This window comes from Pseudophryne corroboree, chromosome 4, assembly GCF_028390025.1.
Source record: "Pseudophryne corroboree isolate aPseCor3 chromosome 4, aPseCor3.hap2, whole genome shotgun sequence".
NCBI classification, from domain to species: domain Eukaryota; kingdom Metazoa; phylum Chordata; class Amphibia; order Anura; family Myobatrachidae; genus Pseudophryne; species Pseudophryne corroboree.
The window spans coordinates 679093529-679112440 of NC_086447.1; the positions used below are offsets into that span (position 1 = coordinate 679093529).

At 36.5% G+C, this 18912-nt stretch overlaps 1 protein-coding gene across 1 annotated transcript in view; it reads right to left on the reverse strand.

Annotated features, from left to right (window-relative positions):
• Positions 1-792: 792 nt before the first annotated feature.
• VIP (vasoactive intestinal peptide) overlaps positions 793-18912 on the reverse strand; it is a 36426-nt gene continuing 18306 nt past the window's right edge. The window contains exons 4-7 of the mRNA XM_063919774.1: positions 10706-10810; positions 9122-9253; positions 4540-4654; positions 793-1093 (exon numbers count right to left, since the gene is read on the reverse strand). Of these exons, the coding sequence (XP_063775844.1) occupies positions 1085-1093; positions 4540-4654; positions 9122-9253; positions 10706-10810 (361 nt within the window). The 3' untranslated portion in view covers positions 793-1084. The remainder of the gene's footprint in view (positions 1094-4539; positions 4655-9121; positions 9254-10705; positions 10811-18912) is intronic.

The window sequence follows — 18912 nt, forward strand, 5'->3', positions numbered from 1 at the left end:
TGCAAATGTGAATTTAACCCCTATACAACAGTATTCTAGACAATAAGCATATTGTATTATATATAAAGTGCGGTTGTCGGGACAGAAACAATTAGAGCTATAATCATGGTCTCATATTGTAAGAACCTAGAATGACACAAATCAAAGCAAAGCCATCCCAGTTTGCAGCGATGATAAAATCTCTTTATTATCTGCATATTTCCTAAGATACATTCATTTTGAAAAAATATTATAATTTCCCAGTATCCACTTTATATATAAGTAATGCTGTCATCAGCAAAGATATACACAATTAAATTTTGGAATATTTATGCTGTAGATAAATTTTTACATTAAATAAATCTCTGCTTCCTATCTTCCTCTGGGCATATCTGAACCTTTTAAGATCCTCAGCTTTTTAAATTATAACATTAAAATGACAGATACATTCAGCCTCTTTATATATTATCAAAATATTTTTAAAACAAAATAAGGATTACATACAATTCATGAAAAGGTGCATTATTTATACTGGCCAGGTTCAACTATATAGGTTCCAAAGCTGACACATGTTTCATTATCTTTAAAGTGTAAGAATTATTTTGTAATCAAAATCCAATTTGATTCTATATAGGAGAATAGGAAAGCCACCCCATGGCACGATGGATCTCTCTAGGTAAGCATAATGTAAATTCAAGTGTCTTCAAATGGCTACAATGGGTGTTGCTGACCCTATTCTTTATTGGGTTTAATCCAATACACATATTTCTGGTTCCTCTTAACTTTTTCAGCCTACAAAGTGTAACACTGTCCTTTATCCATGTTCATCTTTCAAATGCGTTTATTGAAATAAAGTATTTGAAGCATATGAAATCACAGGCTTTCCATAAGGTTTTGCATATCTATGTACAGCTGTAGGTAGAGATCTCTAAAGTAATATTTACAGTGTAAACATCAACTGTTAAATATAAGAAACATATTTGTCACAATTTTCACCTCACAACAAATTTGTTTTGGTTTGAATACAGAATCTTTTTGAAATACTATGTCAAACTGAAAAATATAGTAAACTTGTTCTTTTCATTAAACAACCGAAAAATCTTCTTCAAAGGTTCTGCAAGAAAGAAAAAAAAGTTTGTTTTCAAACATGCATGTCCTAAAAATTTTTTAAAAAGATGAATTTCTATTCAGTTTTATCTATAATGCTTTAATTTGGAAGCATGTACAGACAACTAATCCCTCTATATAGAAAAACAATAATATCTCCGCTCTCTACCGACACTTGCAACTTACAGACATAGCAGTTTCTTGGCAAGCTGCAGGCCAATCAGAGCACCTATATTAAGAGCCCTGCCCTCACATTTAAATGTGAGTGGGTGCAGTGAAATCCAAGTTAACTTACACATACACCAAAAGCTGTTATATGCTGACCAATCAATCTATTGCAGAGAAAGAAACTTTACACACCAGTATTTGAGTAACAGTCTGTAATGGAATTGAAGGAAGGGGAAACATGGCCGCAGGATTCAGGTTCTCAGGGAGGGAGAGGTTAAGGTTATTCACTATGGGGAATGATAGAGAATGATAGCGGTTAGGTTTAGGCAGGGGTGGGCAATAAAGTGGCCCTTCAGCTGCTGTGGGACTAAAAATCAGGAAATGTGTCACAGCATGCTGTGATGTGTAGTTCAACATCAGTTGAAGCACTGCTTGTTGCCCATCCCTGGGTTAGGGGTTAGCAATAGTCACCACTGGATCTAACACAGTAACAGCCAGAAGTCTCCATCAGCTGACTGCTAGACCTGGAAGACACAGCTGGAGCTGGCGGACCTGCCAACCAGGTATGCCAACACTGACCACCAGCAATGTTTTGTCGAAATTCTTATCATGATGACATTTTATCAGTGTCAACATGAAGACTGTTTACGTGGTCAATGTTGACACTGCATGTTGATACTATGATTATGCCGACATTCTCAAGATGACATTATGAGTGTTGATAAAATATACTGAAACCTAATTAAGACTAACTTGACACTACTAACACTATCGGTAGGATGTAATGGAGTCCATGCCTTATTAGTGATTGCCCCTTTAAAAAAAGTCTGAGATCAGCTGGCAACCCGCACCTCCAGTGATCTCGGACTCCATTACATCCCACCTTATACATCTTTTTTGATCAGATAAAATATTTATGTGAGTGTATTAGTGACTGCAAATCCTTTCAATTGTGGGTGAATACAGCAGCCTTCCATGCTAATCATTTATATCACAGGATTTCAAATCCAAGTGAAAATAAAAATGTAAGATACATATATGCAGAGTGCTCTTATTTCAAATTAGATCTTTCAAAAATTTGATTCTACCACCTTGTGTAGACATTGTAGGAAGATATAACACTTGGAGGGTATTCAATTGCCAGCTAAAATCCCCACAACACGGAAAAGTCTATTCAATTACATAGCCTTTTTCCCATACTGAAAATCAGTATTCAGGTACAGAAACCACTGATTCCGCATAAACTGCAGAATCAAGGGTTTTTTCCTGCATGCAATGCCCTGATTTTGCCATGATCTGGAAGGTTCTGTCGAACAACAGACATTCATGTGTGAGGCTAATTGGATTGCTCCGGCATGGCAATTAGCTGCACGATAAACTCCACGGTTAATTTAATAACCTCTTAGATAGTATTTTTTACAGAGACTGCACCTGTAAAACTAAATTTGCTAGGTAGGTATTTCCATCGGACGAATATATGTTAAGGTCATTTGCTTATTAGACCTATTTGTAACTTAAAAAAATTTTTTTTTTTTTACTTTAATAGCATATACCAAACAAGTAGTTCTGCAGTAACCTAGTATACTGTTAAAACTGCTGCAGAGCCAGTAAGTGCATAAAATAAGTAAGCTGATCAAAACAGCATCCACTAAACTAAAGTACACTGCGAACAAGAAAAAAAAGAGATAAGCTGTAATTTTGAGGAAATGTCTGCAATAGCTAATAACATTTTCTATTTCACTGCATAGTAAATGAGTAGTAAGTATATAATATGAAAAATCTAGTTATCAGAACTATTAGATGTTTGTGAATCTAATGACCCAAGCATCGGGAGGCAGGTGTCTACCAACACCTTTACAGGGACAGCAAAATTAATGATATTTTTTAATAAAGACACATTTCTTAATAGAAATTACTGATATTCATAATATTGGTAGATCTTAAAATTATTGTTAAAATTAATGTTTGTATTTTAAAATCGACACAAGTTTATATATGGATTTATGGTTTATGGCAGTCTGTATTATAGGTGTCACTTTCAAGTAGCAGAATTGCTTTACACCTACTTTTACATACAGTATATATTTTCTTAGAATGTTGAAACATGCTTTTAAACTTTATTAGATTTAAGTTAATTATCTTTTAGACTAAAAATGTAGTTTCATTTGTTATATGCAATTCATTTTATGTACTATATTTGTTGGAATTCTGTTATTTGATTATTAATTCTATTCATTATCTCCACTAATATTAACAATTTAATTTACTTAAAAACTTTCATGCTTTTGTTAGTGCTTGGTTCTAATGTTCCTCTTATCTAATTTGTTTACAAATATTATTATTTTATTTGCAGCATTAACATATGTAGCATTTTAAAAAATGTTAACAAACACGCTAAATATAATCAAAATTCTGCATGACTTAGTTAAGCAAATACAGAATTCAACAGTATTTATATTATACATTTTAATATTAACGAACATGTGTAATTGTACAGTATAATTCCTTGAATTTGAAAATTTAAAATTTTTAAGAGAATTCTTTACTATCCGCAAGAAGCAAGAGGTTGAGCTGCTTCCAAATACTGTTTTAAATTGTACTATTTATATTGTTTTGTGAACATTAAAATTTTTTTAGTTTTATTTATTTTTTTATTACCATTGGCTTAGCATATTCCCTGACTAAGTTTCAGTAATCACCTCTATATCACCTAGGACACAGGTTGGTTATCAAACTCAGCCCTAAGGACCCCAAACAGTTCATGTTTTCCAGGTCTCCTCACAAAATCACAAGTGAAATACTGTAATTAACTCCACGTGTGGATCTTTTAAAATGTGTCAGTAACTAATGAATACACCTGTACACCTGCTTGGTGACCTTGAAAACATGATCTGTTTGAGGTCCCTGAGGACCAAGATTGAGAGCCACTGATCTAGAAGTGTGTTGTAAACAGGAGCAACAACAATAAACAGATTATTAAAAAAATATTATTTTGAGAAAGATAAAAGAATGTAATCAGTAAAAGTTGCCGTTAAATTATGTAAAAGTAATTTAATTAAAGTAGCCTGATGGTAGAAAATTATTTTCAATAGTAAGTGAATTTCAATCAAATAAATTCCATTCAGTGCATGAATGACATAAATGCAATATGCGTTATGTAAAACTATAAAACTGTAACCGTGAAATGTGGGTTCTAACAGGCATATCTAATATAAACAAAGATAATTTTACATTAAAAATCTGAAGATTACAGAAATCTGATTTGCAATGACTGACATACAGTACCAATGGTAGGTGGTTCAGCAACTCATCAATGGTGGCATCATCATAGTTTTCAGAAAATGGTGCTTGACTTAGATCAGCATCTTCTCGGAGGCTTGCAGGATTGATATCCTCTTGACTATAAAACATGAGTTGTTATTTCATCTCCATTGTCTTCTTTTTATACAAAAACAGCCAAGTTCTCATAATCAATGATGAAAGTGTACAAATAAATATTACAGTGGCTCCGCCAACTCATGTGCCTCTTTGTGTGAGCTGGAGACAGGAACATCAATCTGCAAGCTATAGTAGGTTATGTATCGCACAAATTAGCTAAAAGAACTTTACTTCCTTTAAACTTCTGTCTCACACATTTGTACATGAACAGATCACTCAATAGATAATGGATTTTAATAAAAGTGTGCCTGACATGTAAAGTTGAAATTTGCATGTTTTTTTTTTCCATTTCCCATATTTTGTAATTTGTGCTCTATGGATGGATACATGATGATTATAGTCTTTAGCTCTGAAAACAGGATAAAGTTAACAATTCTAAAATCCAGCTCATTATATCAGATTAAACTGAACATTTAAATGTTCAATTAATACTTTACTAATACTACTACTACTACTACCAGTGGCGACACAAGCCAGGTGCGGGGGGGTGCAGCCTGCACCCGGGTGTGACGCCTAGAAGGGATGACACCAATCTGTGGGCTCTTCCACAATGACAGGAGCCAGGTGCTGCAGTGTGAAATTCTGCTGCAGTACCCAGTTCTTGTCATAGAAGAGGAGCCGACAGCACTGCAAACAGTCTCTGGGGGAAGCCCAGTAAAGCCCTGCATCTCCGGAGATGCTGGCCACGCCCCCGGAGTGATGAACCATGTGGCCACTCCCTTTTTCTCTTGTGACCATGCCCCCTTTTGCTGCGAGCGTGCCTCCGGCACACTGCCATATTAAGGGTGCGCACCGGGTGTCACTACACCCGGTGACGCCTCTGACTACTACTACTACTAAAACTACTACAGTATGAACAACATGTTAGCATTTGTATGCCAAACTTATACATGGATCATTTAATTTATGGACTGTAGTGGAATCTAGTCCTATTTATTATTCACAAATTTATTTGGCTGATACAAGTTCTGTTTGGAACAGCTACAGGGAATATGTTCGATCTTATAATGTATGACTATGCATGTATTAGCTACAGTAGATCTTTTGAGCTATGTTTTTTGTTAAAACAGGTTAGAGGCATGAAGAGCCTATTAGGCTTTTTACATTTGTAGAATCTTAAATGTTATATGTATTTTTTCTTTATTTTTATATACAGGTATACCTACTGTATGCATATTTTTTTTACATAAGTATAGTATGCATATTTTCCCACAATTGAAATGATATTTTCATAAGTTATTTGAGAATTTATAGACAGTGATCGCTGATCTAAAATACTCAGCTAAAGGATAAAACAATGGACACTCACCACAAACAATATATCAACTCCAGGTGCAGAATAAATAGGTAATATAATAAAAAAAATAAACAGCACTCCAGGAGGTTGCAATAAAATTAGTTTATTTAGTTGCAAAAGCAACTAGTATGATTCTTTCTCATGTTATACATGACTCACTCAGCTAATAAATTTGCTGCGGAGACCGCAAATGTTGGTCTTGCAAGTGATTCACCAGTGCTTTGATACAGCCTCAAAATTGCCGAAATTGGGTTAACATAATGTATTGGTCATTAAACCTTTTAATCATTGAATCTATGACCACCATTTACTAAATGAGTGGCACTGGAGATTATTGTCATACACACTTGGTGTGTATTTTGCCAATTATGGTTATACACGTTGTAACATTTTGGCAAATATAAAATTTTTAGGCAATAATTGAGGTCACAGAGTGAATTTCAGAAAATGGACTATGTGTTGCTGAATTCCCTATTAGTTTGTTTCCATGACATCTTAAATCTAGGTGCTGAGGGGTATATTTTGCATTATTAATAATCTATTCTTCTCATAAACCATAGTTACAATATGTAAGAAAAATATGGCTGAGCAAGGAAAATAATAATTTTCTCCTGACAGACTGGCAGAAGCGCATTAAGGCCCAGGACAACAACACACCCTGCCCCTTCCATATAGTGGACCCACCCTACCTTCTGCCGGCAGTAGTATTTTCACTACCAAGATGGTACATGTGTAAAAGATTGCAAAGACTCTGGCACAGTGACAGAGACTCTACTAATACTGTACCTGCACCCAAAATATCATGATCCAGGAGCTCATATGCCCTGCACACCCTGTCCTTATTATAGATATGCCACTGCAGAGATGTACTATACTTTAAGTGTGTTTCTTAGGTTGCAATTTAGTAGTGTGTGTGTATGTCACCTTAAGGATGAAACAAATAAGATCAAAGTGGTTAGCTTAGGAATGCCTATACAAGGAATTGAGCCACTTATCACATGATATATGTATCACATGATACAGACCAATTCCTATATACAATATGAATGTATTTGTACTATTAAATAAACTATTGTATTATCTCATGGGCTATTGATATGGATAGCTGATGCATAATGTTGGTCATCCTATTAAGGATTGTAGAGGCTAAGACAATAGAGCAATTTAAACATGCTTGGGATAGGCATATGAATATCCTTACAAATAACTAAGGATCAAATAGGGTTGAGGTTACCAAAAGGTAAAAAAAAACAACAACTGCAGAATAGACGGGCCAAGTGGTTCTTATCTGCCGTCAAATTCTATGTTTCTATGTTTCCAAAGTTTATATGTTGATACTAAGCAATAAATCTGACCATTAGCAGACCTTGTATTACCACATTATAAGTGGCATTACACTTCACAAGTACAGTAGTTTTGATCACATGGGACACTTCAGGAAAAGGATAAGTATAATTTTTAATAATAATATACAAAAAGGTTTCCCTGGTTATTGTACAAATGTATTAAAATGGTGTAGAAGAAAATTATTGCACAGAACAATAGACAATTTATGTATAATGTGACTGTGATATTAGTATCCCACACTATGATTTTATTGACACAATTTTAATCTCTCTTTTTTAACACATTTCTTATGTTATTTTTATAATAGTAATGTTATAAAGATTCCAAATTTTAAACGAGATAAATAAAGTTTAAGAGTCGTGTAATTAGTAAAGGAATTGAGTGCTTCTTACAAGAGACAGTACTGTACTTACTTATGCATGTTTTCATTCTAGTTATCTTAATATCAGGTTTCTAGGAGTGCACACATCATAATACATTTGGAGCAGAATTTGTATTAGGACATTTATGTTCTTCTTAAGAAGTGAAGACTAATAGATCAAATTAGATTTGCATTTGAGTAATAAATATTTATAGTTATTCCATTGCAGACAAAATTTGGTTGTTGTATTCAGTTTATCAATAGAATTGGTTTAATGTATATTGACATCACAACATCTTGTGATGAGGTTGTATAACTGCGAAGTGTAAACATTGTCTACATACATTGGAAGTTGCCATTGTCTAAAACAAAATTCAGCCAAAAAGTTTACTAGGTACAAGTGACATCACAGTTGCTTAAAGCTAGTTATGTTTACACTATGTAAGGCTACACCCTTACTTCAGTGTTTCCATGACAGAATTGGTTAAAAAAAAGCTTCATGTAACAACTTCAATTTATAAATCTGGAAGCATTGTAGATTTATTGATATATGCTGGCAATACATGGTTGGTATTGAGTTGTTTTCAAAGCTTCTTATCATTAATCAATAATCATATATATTTTATGTACTACAATTAAGTATAATTGGTTATTCCCTGAAAATATGGTGTGTGAATAACTACAGTGCAGGAAATTCTCAATTATGCCTCATTCGGGACAACAACTGCTTCCAGATGCTCATCTTATCACTCACAAGTTTAGTAGTCAAGTAATGTACTACAATAGTGAGACTGAGAAACTGGGTGTGCATGGTGCTACAGATTCTTTTAAGATTAGCAGAATTAGCTACGTAAAACTCTGTCTTTTTAACTGTATTTATTAAGTAGCGACAGTTTCTGCAAGAAAATAGGTGTGTCCCTTTTTGACTGAACTAACATCTTTTTTAATAGATAATGGCCTTAAACCTAACAAGACAGAACGCAAAAAGAACACTTTAAACTTGCTGCAAATACAAAAAGTGGAGGAAAAATTATTCTCACAGCAGTCAATCCTGTTAACATATTTCTGATTTTATACTTAGAAGCAAATAAAGCTAAAACAGTTACAAACTTGAAGCAAAAAACACAAGTTGATAAAGGTAGTTTACATATGGAAATCCTCTACTAGAATATGTTTGTTATTGCGCATTCCAAAATATTTTTGTTGCAGTACAAAAATTAAAATCTCAAGTTTTTGTAAAGGATTTCATTTTAAGATTTATTTCATTAGATACAATATACAGCAATCATTTCACTTCTCTTAAAAGTATTCAAATTAATCCCAGATGATAATGACAATCATGATCAAGTAGCTGCACTTCTCCCTTTCCAATTTTCAGAGTTAGTGCCATTTTAATTAAAGTAATTCTGCTAGAGCATCAATACCTTCTCTTTCCAGGCATAACTGAGTTTAAGTACTTCTTTACTGCCATCTGCTTCCGATAACGACTGTAGTTATCAGTGAATACAGCATCAGAGTGACGTTTTACAGGGACTGGGTCTTCCACAACATTATTACTGATATAGAAAATAGAAAAATATTAAGAAGATAGTAAGTTTAGCATATAGATATATTTTGAAATGTGATGCAATAATTAAACACAGTAAAAGGCCAAAAATAGTCATAAAATGGAAATGGTAGAAGTCTATCACTTGCACTTAAATCTCCACATTGTGTACCCCATTGCTTTGCTCCCTAAGGTTTCTCTCCTTGTTCTACCATTTTCATTTAGAAAATAAGTTCTTGTGAGCAGGGCTCTCTCTCTCTCTTAATATTTTTTTTATAATAATAATAATAATAATAATAATAATTAATATTAGTATTATTAATAATAATAATAATACATTGAATAAAGCAAATATTATTATTATTATTATTATTATTAATAATAATAATAATAATAATACATTGAAGAATAAAGCAAATATTATTATTATTATTATTATTATTATTATCTATTACATGTTGTAAAACTGATAGTATATTGAAGTGACCAGCAAAACACTTTTTTGACTAGTCCTCTCAAAATAAGTGAGTGCTCAAACAAATGACAAAACAATTTTGATAAACAGCAACAAAGTTTATCACTAGTTATTCTACAAATGTTTAAACAAGAATTTTATGGTTGACTTACATCTGTTATCTTTATTTTGCAATTGTTAAGCATAAAATTGGTAAAATTATAGCCACACATATTTTTCTTAAAAAAAGTTTAAAAATACATTCCTATCTGATATAATTGTTTAAAATACGTAGTTTTAAAACTTATAATAAAAAACAGTGCTAAAAAGAATAAAAACAAACTCAACAAAGAAAATATTCCATCCTAATTTCAATCTCAAAAACTGAAATATTTGTGTGTGATTTTTTTATTTTATTTTTTGGTGGGGAGCCTAAATTTGATGTGATTTATGTTAGATCTAAATACTACTGTAGCTATTTTTTAATTAAAACTCTCATCATGCTCTGCCACCACCTTGCAGTTCATAAACACTTTTTTGTAATATTTTTCCCAGCCCTGGACTACATACTGTAGCGTATTGTTTACTGTCCCTTAATATTTTATCACTTATAATTTAAAATAGTCTATTATTCCAAACACATGCAATGATTGATGCTATCATCAAACATATGCTTACACCGAACATGTCATAACATTTGTTAATTACACAATTTAGTAAACACTGAAAATAACTAACAATGCCCATAATAATGACCATAACACCTTTAGAGACTTATCAAAAATTATCCAACTAAAACAATTGAATAATTTCCAGTGTGATAGGTCTCAATATGAACATGAACACTGTAACTATATTTGGCTAACCTAATCCTTTTGGAAGTACAGTAAATACATTATGTGGCTAAACTGGAATTTGATTCTGTTGTTTTGTGTTTGGACCTAGCTGAAGGAAAAGCACATGTGTGGCTTGCTTCACTTTAAATATTGTATGCAAATCCCATCTCACCTGACTCTTTTGCCAATTAAAGATTCTAAATATCTTCTTGCAGAAAGTTGACCCAGTAGCTTGCTGTATCCACTAGTGAAGAGACCATCGGCATGCCGAGTTGTTCTAGCATATAGAAAAACAAAATAAAAAGATATTACAATTACAATATGTTATTATTGAAATTATGAAAATAATACAGTACATGTTAAGATGATAGTGCCATTTTTCATCAGATTAATTGATCAGCATGTTTAGGAGTCATGTATTCTGCCCTAGCAACACTCTCCTGTTTAAATAGATTAGGAGTACACATCCCAGTGACTGTAGAACGATATAGTTGGTGATCACATCTAGTAAAGTAAAATAACAATAATTTAATTGTTTTCCTTATGGTTTTTTCCCCCAAAAGTTTTTAAACATGGGTTTCTGGATAATACATGCTACTCCAGTGGCGGATTGGCCAGAGGAGTCAACAGAATATTCCTGGTAGGCCGACATGTCTGTGGGGCCTGCTTTGGGTGCTGTCATGTGCCCTGCCCCTCCCCCCCACCACACACATATATGAAAGGCAGCCAACAGCTTTCAGTACACTGTCTGTTATTCCATCTCTGCAGTACAGCAACTCTGCCATCCAGTGATGCTGCCATGGCTACATGGTATGTTATACTTCTTGGGCTGCCCATGTCGGACACTTATACAAAATTCTACAGGGCCACTTTTAGATGCCAATCCGCCCATGGTCTGCAGCAAAAAACATAAGGAAAGCTGCAATTGTGTACAATCAGGCCCTATGAAGAGGGATTCACATCCTCTCAGTTGAGCCCACCCTCTCATCAGACTGCTTCCAGAAATATCCCTGGCTGGTTTTTCATCCTAAGCCACCCCTATACTATACCTATAGGTATATGCAGCACAATCACATAATGTAATACATGCATTTTATGGAACGTACAGTAGTCATGTGTGTTTAAAATGTGTGGCTTATTTCCTGTTTAATTACAACATGTTTCTTATTTACTACTAGTAAATAACTACTAGTAAATTACTGAATTATGAAATTAACACAGTGATATAATATTCTTCAACGTGAATGCAATACAGGGCAGGAATCCAAACATGTTTTTCTCAAAATGTTGATGATAAACAGCAAATAAAAATGAAGTACAATAAATATTAATGTAATTCCCAGGTGGGTTTATGCAGATGCAATGAATGTGAGCTCAGTGCCAGGTCTTCAGTATTAGTCTCCCTGATCACTGGTGATGCACTGGGGCTTCTGGAATGCTTACAGGACTTAAATGCCTGATCTGTTAGCATATTTACAAAGATACTGCCCAGTAAGATTCCATCACATTTGATGAATCTACCCTTTTTAGTATTATGGGATGTTGGATAAGCTATCTCCAGGGGCCCAGTTTAAGTGTTTGTAAACCTGGATGCCATTGCAATAGGTAAATACTCATGGAACTCAGGGACTAAATCATTAGCAGGAAACACATCATCTATTTCAGTTGCCCTCTTGCAATAAACTCTCTTGGTTGAATCCAAACTGGTAAAATATAAAGCAGATAGCAGCTAATATGGACAGCACTTAATTATGTTTCATTATGTATATCATATTGACTTTTTTTCTACTACTCACACATGTTTCTATTTCCTTTATTCCCTTTCTACAACCAAAACCAGGCTTCTAGATATTGAGTTCCAGTGATCATTTTATCATAATTAGCAGTAACCCCCAATTTTGCATTTACAGACTTGATAGACCCATATACAGTATGTTTACTTCCTATGTATTCCCCAGATTTGAATGTGCCCTACCATATCCTCCCCTATTTCTCACATCTCTAATTAATGCAATGTATTAATGTAAGTATAGGTAATGTTTATTATATGCTATTTATAACTATCAAGGCTACCTTCCGGGGTTTCTCCACTATAAATTTAGAACAAGTATATACTGTAATATTCAGTCCGTTATAAATTATAATAATAAATTAATGAAAACTTTTGTTCTTAATTTTCTTTTAACAAAACCAATATCATGTCGAAATATTCCTACTTTCCAGATCATGGCACATGTATTCCTATTTTTTATCCACATATTTATGAAATATTCTGTAATAATTATTTGTGCTCACATTTGAAGGAAACACTCATGCATCATGTATACTATTGTGGATCACAACAGATGGTAATATCCTTTTGGAGGCCACATGGAAAAATAAATAAAAAAACAGGTATGCTCCTTTTGCTGTGAATTCAGCTCAAGATAGCATTCATATCAAGTCCTGTCCTGTGTATTGATTCAAATTGCAATAAAATTAGTGGATTATTTTTCCTCAATGATCCAGGAAATACCATGAGGACTGTACCTAAGGGATGACTGAATTATCAAAGTCTTATGCATAAATGTAGCCCTTTTTGTATTCCTAATTATCTCTCTCACACAGGGTGGGATGTTACGAACTCTGAGTCCAGCGGCTGTGCTGGATACTGGCCAAACTCATGGTTTAGCCTTGTACGTGATTGCCCCTTTAAAAAAATGTCCGCTTTCAGCTGGCATCCCGCACAGCTGCCGGACTTGGAGTTCTTTACCTCCCACCCAATATTGCATATTACATGTGTGAGTTTCTAATTGGAGAACTTATTTAAAGTTTTTTACATCTATATATTTTTTTAAAATATTTTATTGTTTGCAATGCACTTTCAAATTTATTTGAACTTGGGACTAGAACAAATAAGGAAATAAGATAACTACAATCAAAGACACCCTCAAAAATTGTTTGTTGATAAATTATTAAGACAAAGTAAGACTCATGTTACTGTTAAATTTGTACATCACACTTAAATGGTGCTGTGGATAAGAACTGAATATTATAAACTGGTATGTATCCGCATATATAATCAATCCAGAATAAGATCAGGCTTTTAACATGCATAAACTTGGATACTCACAGAGTTCAATAGGTTTTAAATATACAGTTCACTTTATCCACACACTGCACCTTCTAAAGCAGCTACAGTACAGGCATAAGGCAATATTTACAGTCTGCACTTCTCTTTAGAAAGTAATGCCATATAAAGCATTGGGTGCTTATGAGCCAATGGGGTTCATTCCGAGTTGATCGCTAGCTACTTTTTGCAGCGCTGCGATCAGATAGTCACCGCCTATAGGGTAGAGTATTTTCGCTTTGAAAGTGTGCGAACGCCTGTGCAGCTGAGCTCTGCAAAAACATTTTGTGCAGTTTCTGAGTAGTTCTGAACTTTCTCAGCCCTTGCGATCACTTCAGCATGTCTGGTACCGGAATTGACGTCAGACACCGCCCTGCAAACGCTTGGACACGCTTGCATTTTCTCAAACACGCCCAGAAAATGGTCAGTTGAAACCCATAAACGCCTTTTTCCTGTCAATCTCCTTGCGATCGGCTGTGCGAGTGGATTCTTCGTTAAACTCATTGCTCAGCAATGATCCGCTTTGTACCCGTACAACGCGTCTGCGCATTGCGGTGCATGTGCAGTAGCGACCTGATTGCCGCGCTACAAAAAACGGCAGCGTGCGAACAGGTCGGAATGAACCACAATGATCCTTTATTAGAAATGTTTTTTTATGCTTTGATCATTCACTTTACGTCCCTGAACAATCATGTGATGACTTTTCTGTTAATTATTCCAAAATGAGATATATACTACTTAATACATTAGAACAATCATTCTTTATTGCTAATTAATATGAAAATAAAAATGTTGACATTCAGTTTTCCCACCTGATACGCAGTGGTTAAAGTGGGACAGAACGGGGCGGAACTGCGTTCTGTCACCTCTAATTGCAGTCTGCCCAGCACACTAAGCATCAGGTACCAGCAGCATTGTAAAGATGGCAGCGGCCGCCAGCCAATCCCAGCTCATGGACCAGCTGCATTGCTAGCAAAAAGAAGGGGCAGCTATTTCAAAATGTGACATGAGCCAATCACGGCTCGCGGACCACCAACCAATGAGAAGCTGCCAAGTGGCAGCTTCTCATTAGTTGGCAGTTCACAAACCGTGATTTGTGCGCAGTCGGTGCCAGTTTCAAAGTGCGGCCCCTTCTTTTGAATAACAGCTGGTTCGTGAGTCCTTTCTGGCACCTGCTGCCAGCTTTACTACGCTGCAGCCATGACCCGATGCTCCAGGACACAGGGGGTGAGATGGGGGGAGGGGGGTTGTAAAAGAAGCAGGGGGTGAGATGGGGATGAGAGAAGCAGGTGGTGAGATGAGCAGAGGGTGAGATGGAGTGAGAGAAGCAGGGGGTGAGATGGGGAGGGGGTAAAAGAAGCAGGGGTGAGATGGGCGAGTGAGATGAGCAGGGGGTGAGATGAGCAGAGGGTGAAAGGAGCAGGGAGTGAGATAAGCAGAGGGTGAGATGGAGTGAGAGGACCAGGGGGTAAGATGGGGAGGGGGTGAAAAAAGCAGGGAGTGAGAAGGGGGAGTGAGAGGAGCAGGGAGTGAGATAGGGGAGTGAGTGAGAGGTGCACGGTGTGAGATGGAAGAGTTGGGGGTGCAGGGGGTGAGATGGGAGAGTGAGAGGTGCAGGGGGTGAGATGAGGGAGTGAGAGGAACAGGCGGTGTTATGGGAGAGTAAGAGGTGCCAGGGTGAGATGGGGGAGTGAGAGGAACAGGGGGTGAGATGGGAAGGGAGTGAGAAGAGCAAGGAGTGAGATGGGGGAGTGAGAGGTGCAGGGGGTGAGATGGGGGAGTGAGAGGCGCCAGGGTGAGATGGGGGAGTGAGAGGAACAGGGGATGAGATGGGTAAGTAAGAGGCGCCAGGGTGAGATGGGGGAGTGAGAGGAACAGGGGGTGAGATGAGGCAGAACTAACAGGTGCAGTGGGTGAGATGGGGGAGTGAGGCACAGGGAGTGAGAGGTGTACCATGTAGGGGGTAAGTAAAGAAGATAAAGGTTCAGATGATCAGACACAAAGGAGATCATATAGGGAGTAAGGGATACCTAGGATGAATATATGGACACATGAGGAGAGTGACATACAAAGGAAACAAGAAAGCAGAAAGGACACATAGAAGACATAAGAGAGGTGAGCAAAGGTTTCAACATATACTGCTATATTGTGAATCAAATCTAAAATTAGGAGGGGGCACTGCTTTGGGCATTGTGTTTGTAAGTGGCTCTCCTATTGTGGGCATTGTGTGTGTAAAGGGCACTAGTATGTGGGGCAGGCAATGTGAATAAGATTGTGCTACTGTGAGGCATTATTTTGAATTGGGGGCACTTTTGTGTGACCACGCCCTTCCTTGTGAGTCCACACCCCTTTTGCAGTGAACGGCGCTAAGCGGGAGGGGTCGTGGGGGAGATGAGTTCCCCCACCTCTCCATGACCACTTTAAGCCCTGCGCAAGAGGCATGCATAAATTAATATATATACTGTATAATTTATGCCATGTGAGGATTATTACTGCTTCAGAAATAAAGCATGAGTATTAGATGAGATAAAACCTAAACTCACCCTAGAAGCACAAATGAAAAGAATGCACCTTTCCTACTTTCGACACATTATGTAGAGGATCCCTAGAGAAAGACATTATGCTTAGAAAAATTGAAGGCCAATGAAAAAGGGAAAGACCAGCAGTGAGATGGTTTGATCAAAATTTGTTCATGGCAACTAAACATAGGCTCACTACAAGTTAGCAAGGACTTGATGGCACTTAACTACACACATATATATGTATGTGTGTATACAGTATATATATATATATATATATATATAGTGAACTATGATATACCGGCGCTCGGGATCCCGGTTGCCAGAATGCCGGCCGCAGGGCTAGCACAAAAGAGCCCCTTGCCTCTCCAAGAGGGAGAATAGTTGTCGGTATCCCGGCGGTCGGTATCCCGGCGGTCGGTATCCCGGCGATCGGTATCCCAGCGGTCGGTATCCCTGCGGTCAGGATCCCGGCGCCGTTATACAGAGCGTCGGTATGCCGACAGCCGTATATATCGACTGCCTCATATATATATATATATATTAGTGCAACGAAGTGCCGCGCCACTTATGATACTATTACTCTAATTGCAAACTGAATAACACTCCCAATTATCTGGGCGTCAGCTGTCCCCTAAATAAACAGCAATGGTGTATTACTGCAGAGAAACAATTGGGAATACCGAATAGGGGTTCAAGCGACCAACGGGGTTGTATTTCTAGGTTTATCAATTCTATCACCACACTATATATATAATAAAAATATTTTATTTTTACAACACTATAAAAATAACAAGAATAGTTAAAAAATGAATATAAATATAGACATAAAAACCAATGTACACTATAGGGGAATGTGTTTAAAGTACAAATTGCAAAGTGCATAGATAGCTCCAATTAAGTAATTAAAGCTTAGGAATCTTAACTGGTTTAGTAGGAGGTCTTTAGGGAAAGGCCCAATATATATAAGATCTGTGCCATTTTTGCAGTGGTGCGGAAAAATGACAAAGTTTGGGCTGTGGAGGCGGGAGTTATTTCTTTAGATATGGTATTATAACAGTCTATCATATAATATGTAAAACTATTCATATTGAGAAATATAGGAAAGAAAAGTGCAGTACTTTATATTTAACTCCATATCTTAACCATATCTTCATTATAATCTACCTGCCTTGTTCTGTTTGCTGTTACATACACACACACAACCAGAAAAGAAGGATCTATACTAAATATATTGATAAAGCCATATCTATATACAGTATAATGCTTTGAAAGAAGCAAACCAACAAGAAAAGCCAGAACCTTGCTAAATATATTGAAAGGTTACATTTTTATGGCTGCCTGACTGTAATTAAAGGTACCAATTGAGTGAGTCTGGCAGAGGGGAGAATTGATATACAAACAGAATTTTACTGACTCATACCCTTTTCATACTGAGCTGAGAACCTGGGTTATTTGCTGATGCAAGCCGGCGCTACCTGGTTCCCAGCTCTGTGTGAAAAGGGCAATCTGGATCATGCTGCACGATTTGTGCGTCCGTGTCTGCTACACGGGTCACTACCTGAAAGGCACAGGTCCAATCCGGGTTGGCTGCAGTATGTCAGGCATGACCTAGATGATTTGACACGGGTCATGCCTAAAAGGCTGCTTATTGGCGCATTCAGGAGAATTTGGAGACATTATCTCCAAATGTGTTGTGTGAGCGCCAATAACCAAGGAATAACATGGGTTCCAGCACTGGTGTTAAAGGGTAAGTACATCCAAAGCCCCAGCTCCAACCCATGTTCAGTATCCTGAGTCAGACATGTGTCGAAGCAGGGGCTTCTGTCTGAAAGGAGTATTAGGAGCAGATTCGTCAAAGTTTGGAGAGAGATAAAGTGAGTAGAGATAAAGTACCAACCAATCAGTTCCTAAGTGTCATTTTACAGGCTGTGGGCCAGATGTACTAAGCCTTGAAAAGTGATAAATATCACGGTGATAAAGTACCAGCCAATCGGCTCCTAACTGTCATTTTTCAAACACAGCCAGTGACATGGTAGTTAGGAGCTGATTGGCTGGCAGTTTATCACTGTGAAATGTATCACTTTTCAGGCTTAGTACATCTCCCCCTGTGTATGAAAAATGACAGTTAGGAGCTGATTGGGTACTCCTTTGTCTCCCTCCTCTTTATCTCTCTCCAAGCTTTGATAAATCTGCTCCTTGGGAATTTGAAAAAGTGACCTTGCCAAAAACATATTATATTTTATTTTATTATACTTTTATTTTGGGTAGCCTCGTACAGTCAGTAGCAGCCAGAGTAATAACTGCTGGCTACTTACAGTAGGTTCTTTTTTAATTAGCTTTGCAGCTTTTTTCTACTCGCTTCTTCTTTAAAATGATGTCCCAGACAAACTAACCAGGATCAATTCTCCATCTCCTCATTAGAGATGTGTGGTTCGGTTCTCTAGAAATCAGAACCCATCTGAATTTTGTGCATCCAAACTGAACCAAAACCTGGTTATCTCTCTCCCGATAGATCCAATCTGAAGAAAGTACCATGGTTCAGAATTTGGATTTTAAATGCGAATTTCAGATTTTGGATTGCAAAAATGACATGATTTTAGTTGCTTTAGACCAGTGATTTTCAACCTTTTTTTACATGCAGCACACCGATCAATCTTTTAAAATTTCCAAGACACACCACCAGATCCCCACAGAAAAACAAACAAAAACACACATACATTGGCCTACACAGAAAAAACAATAACATTG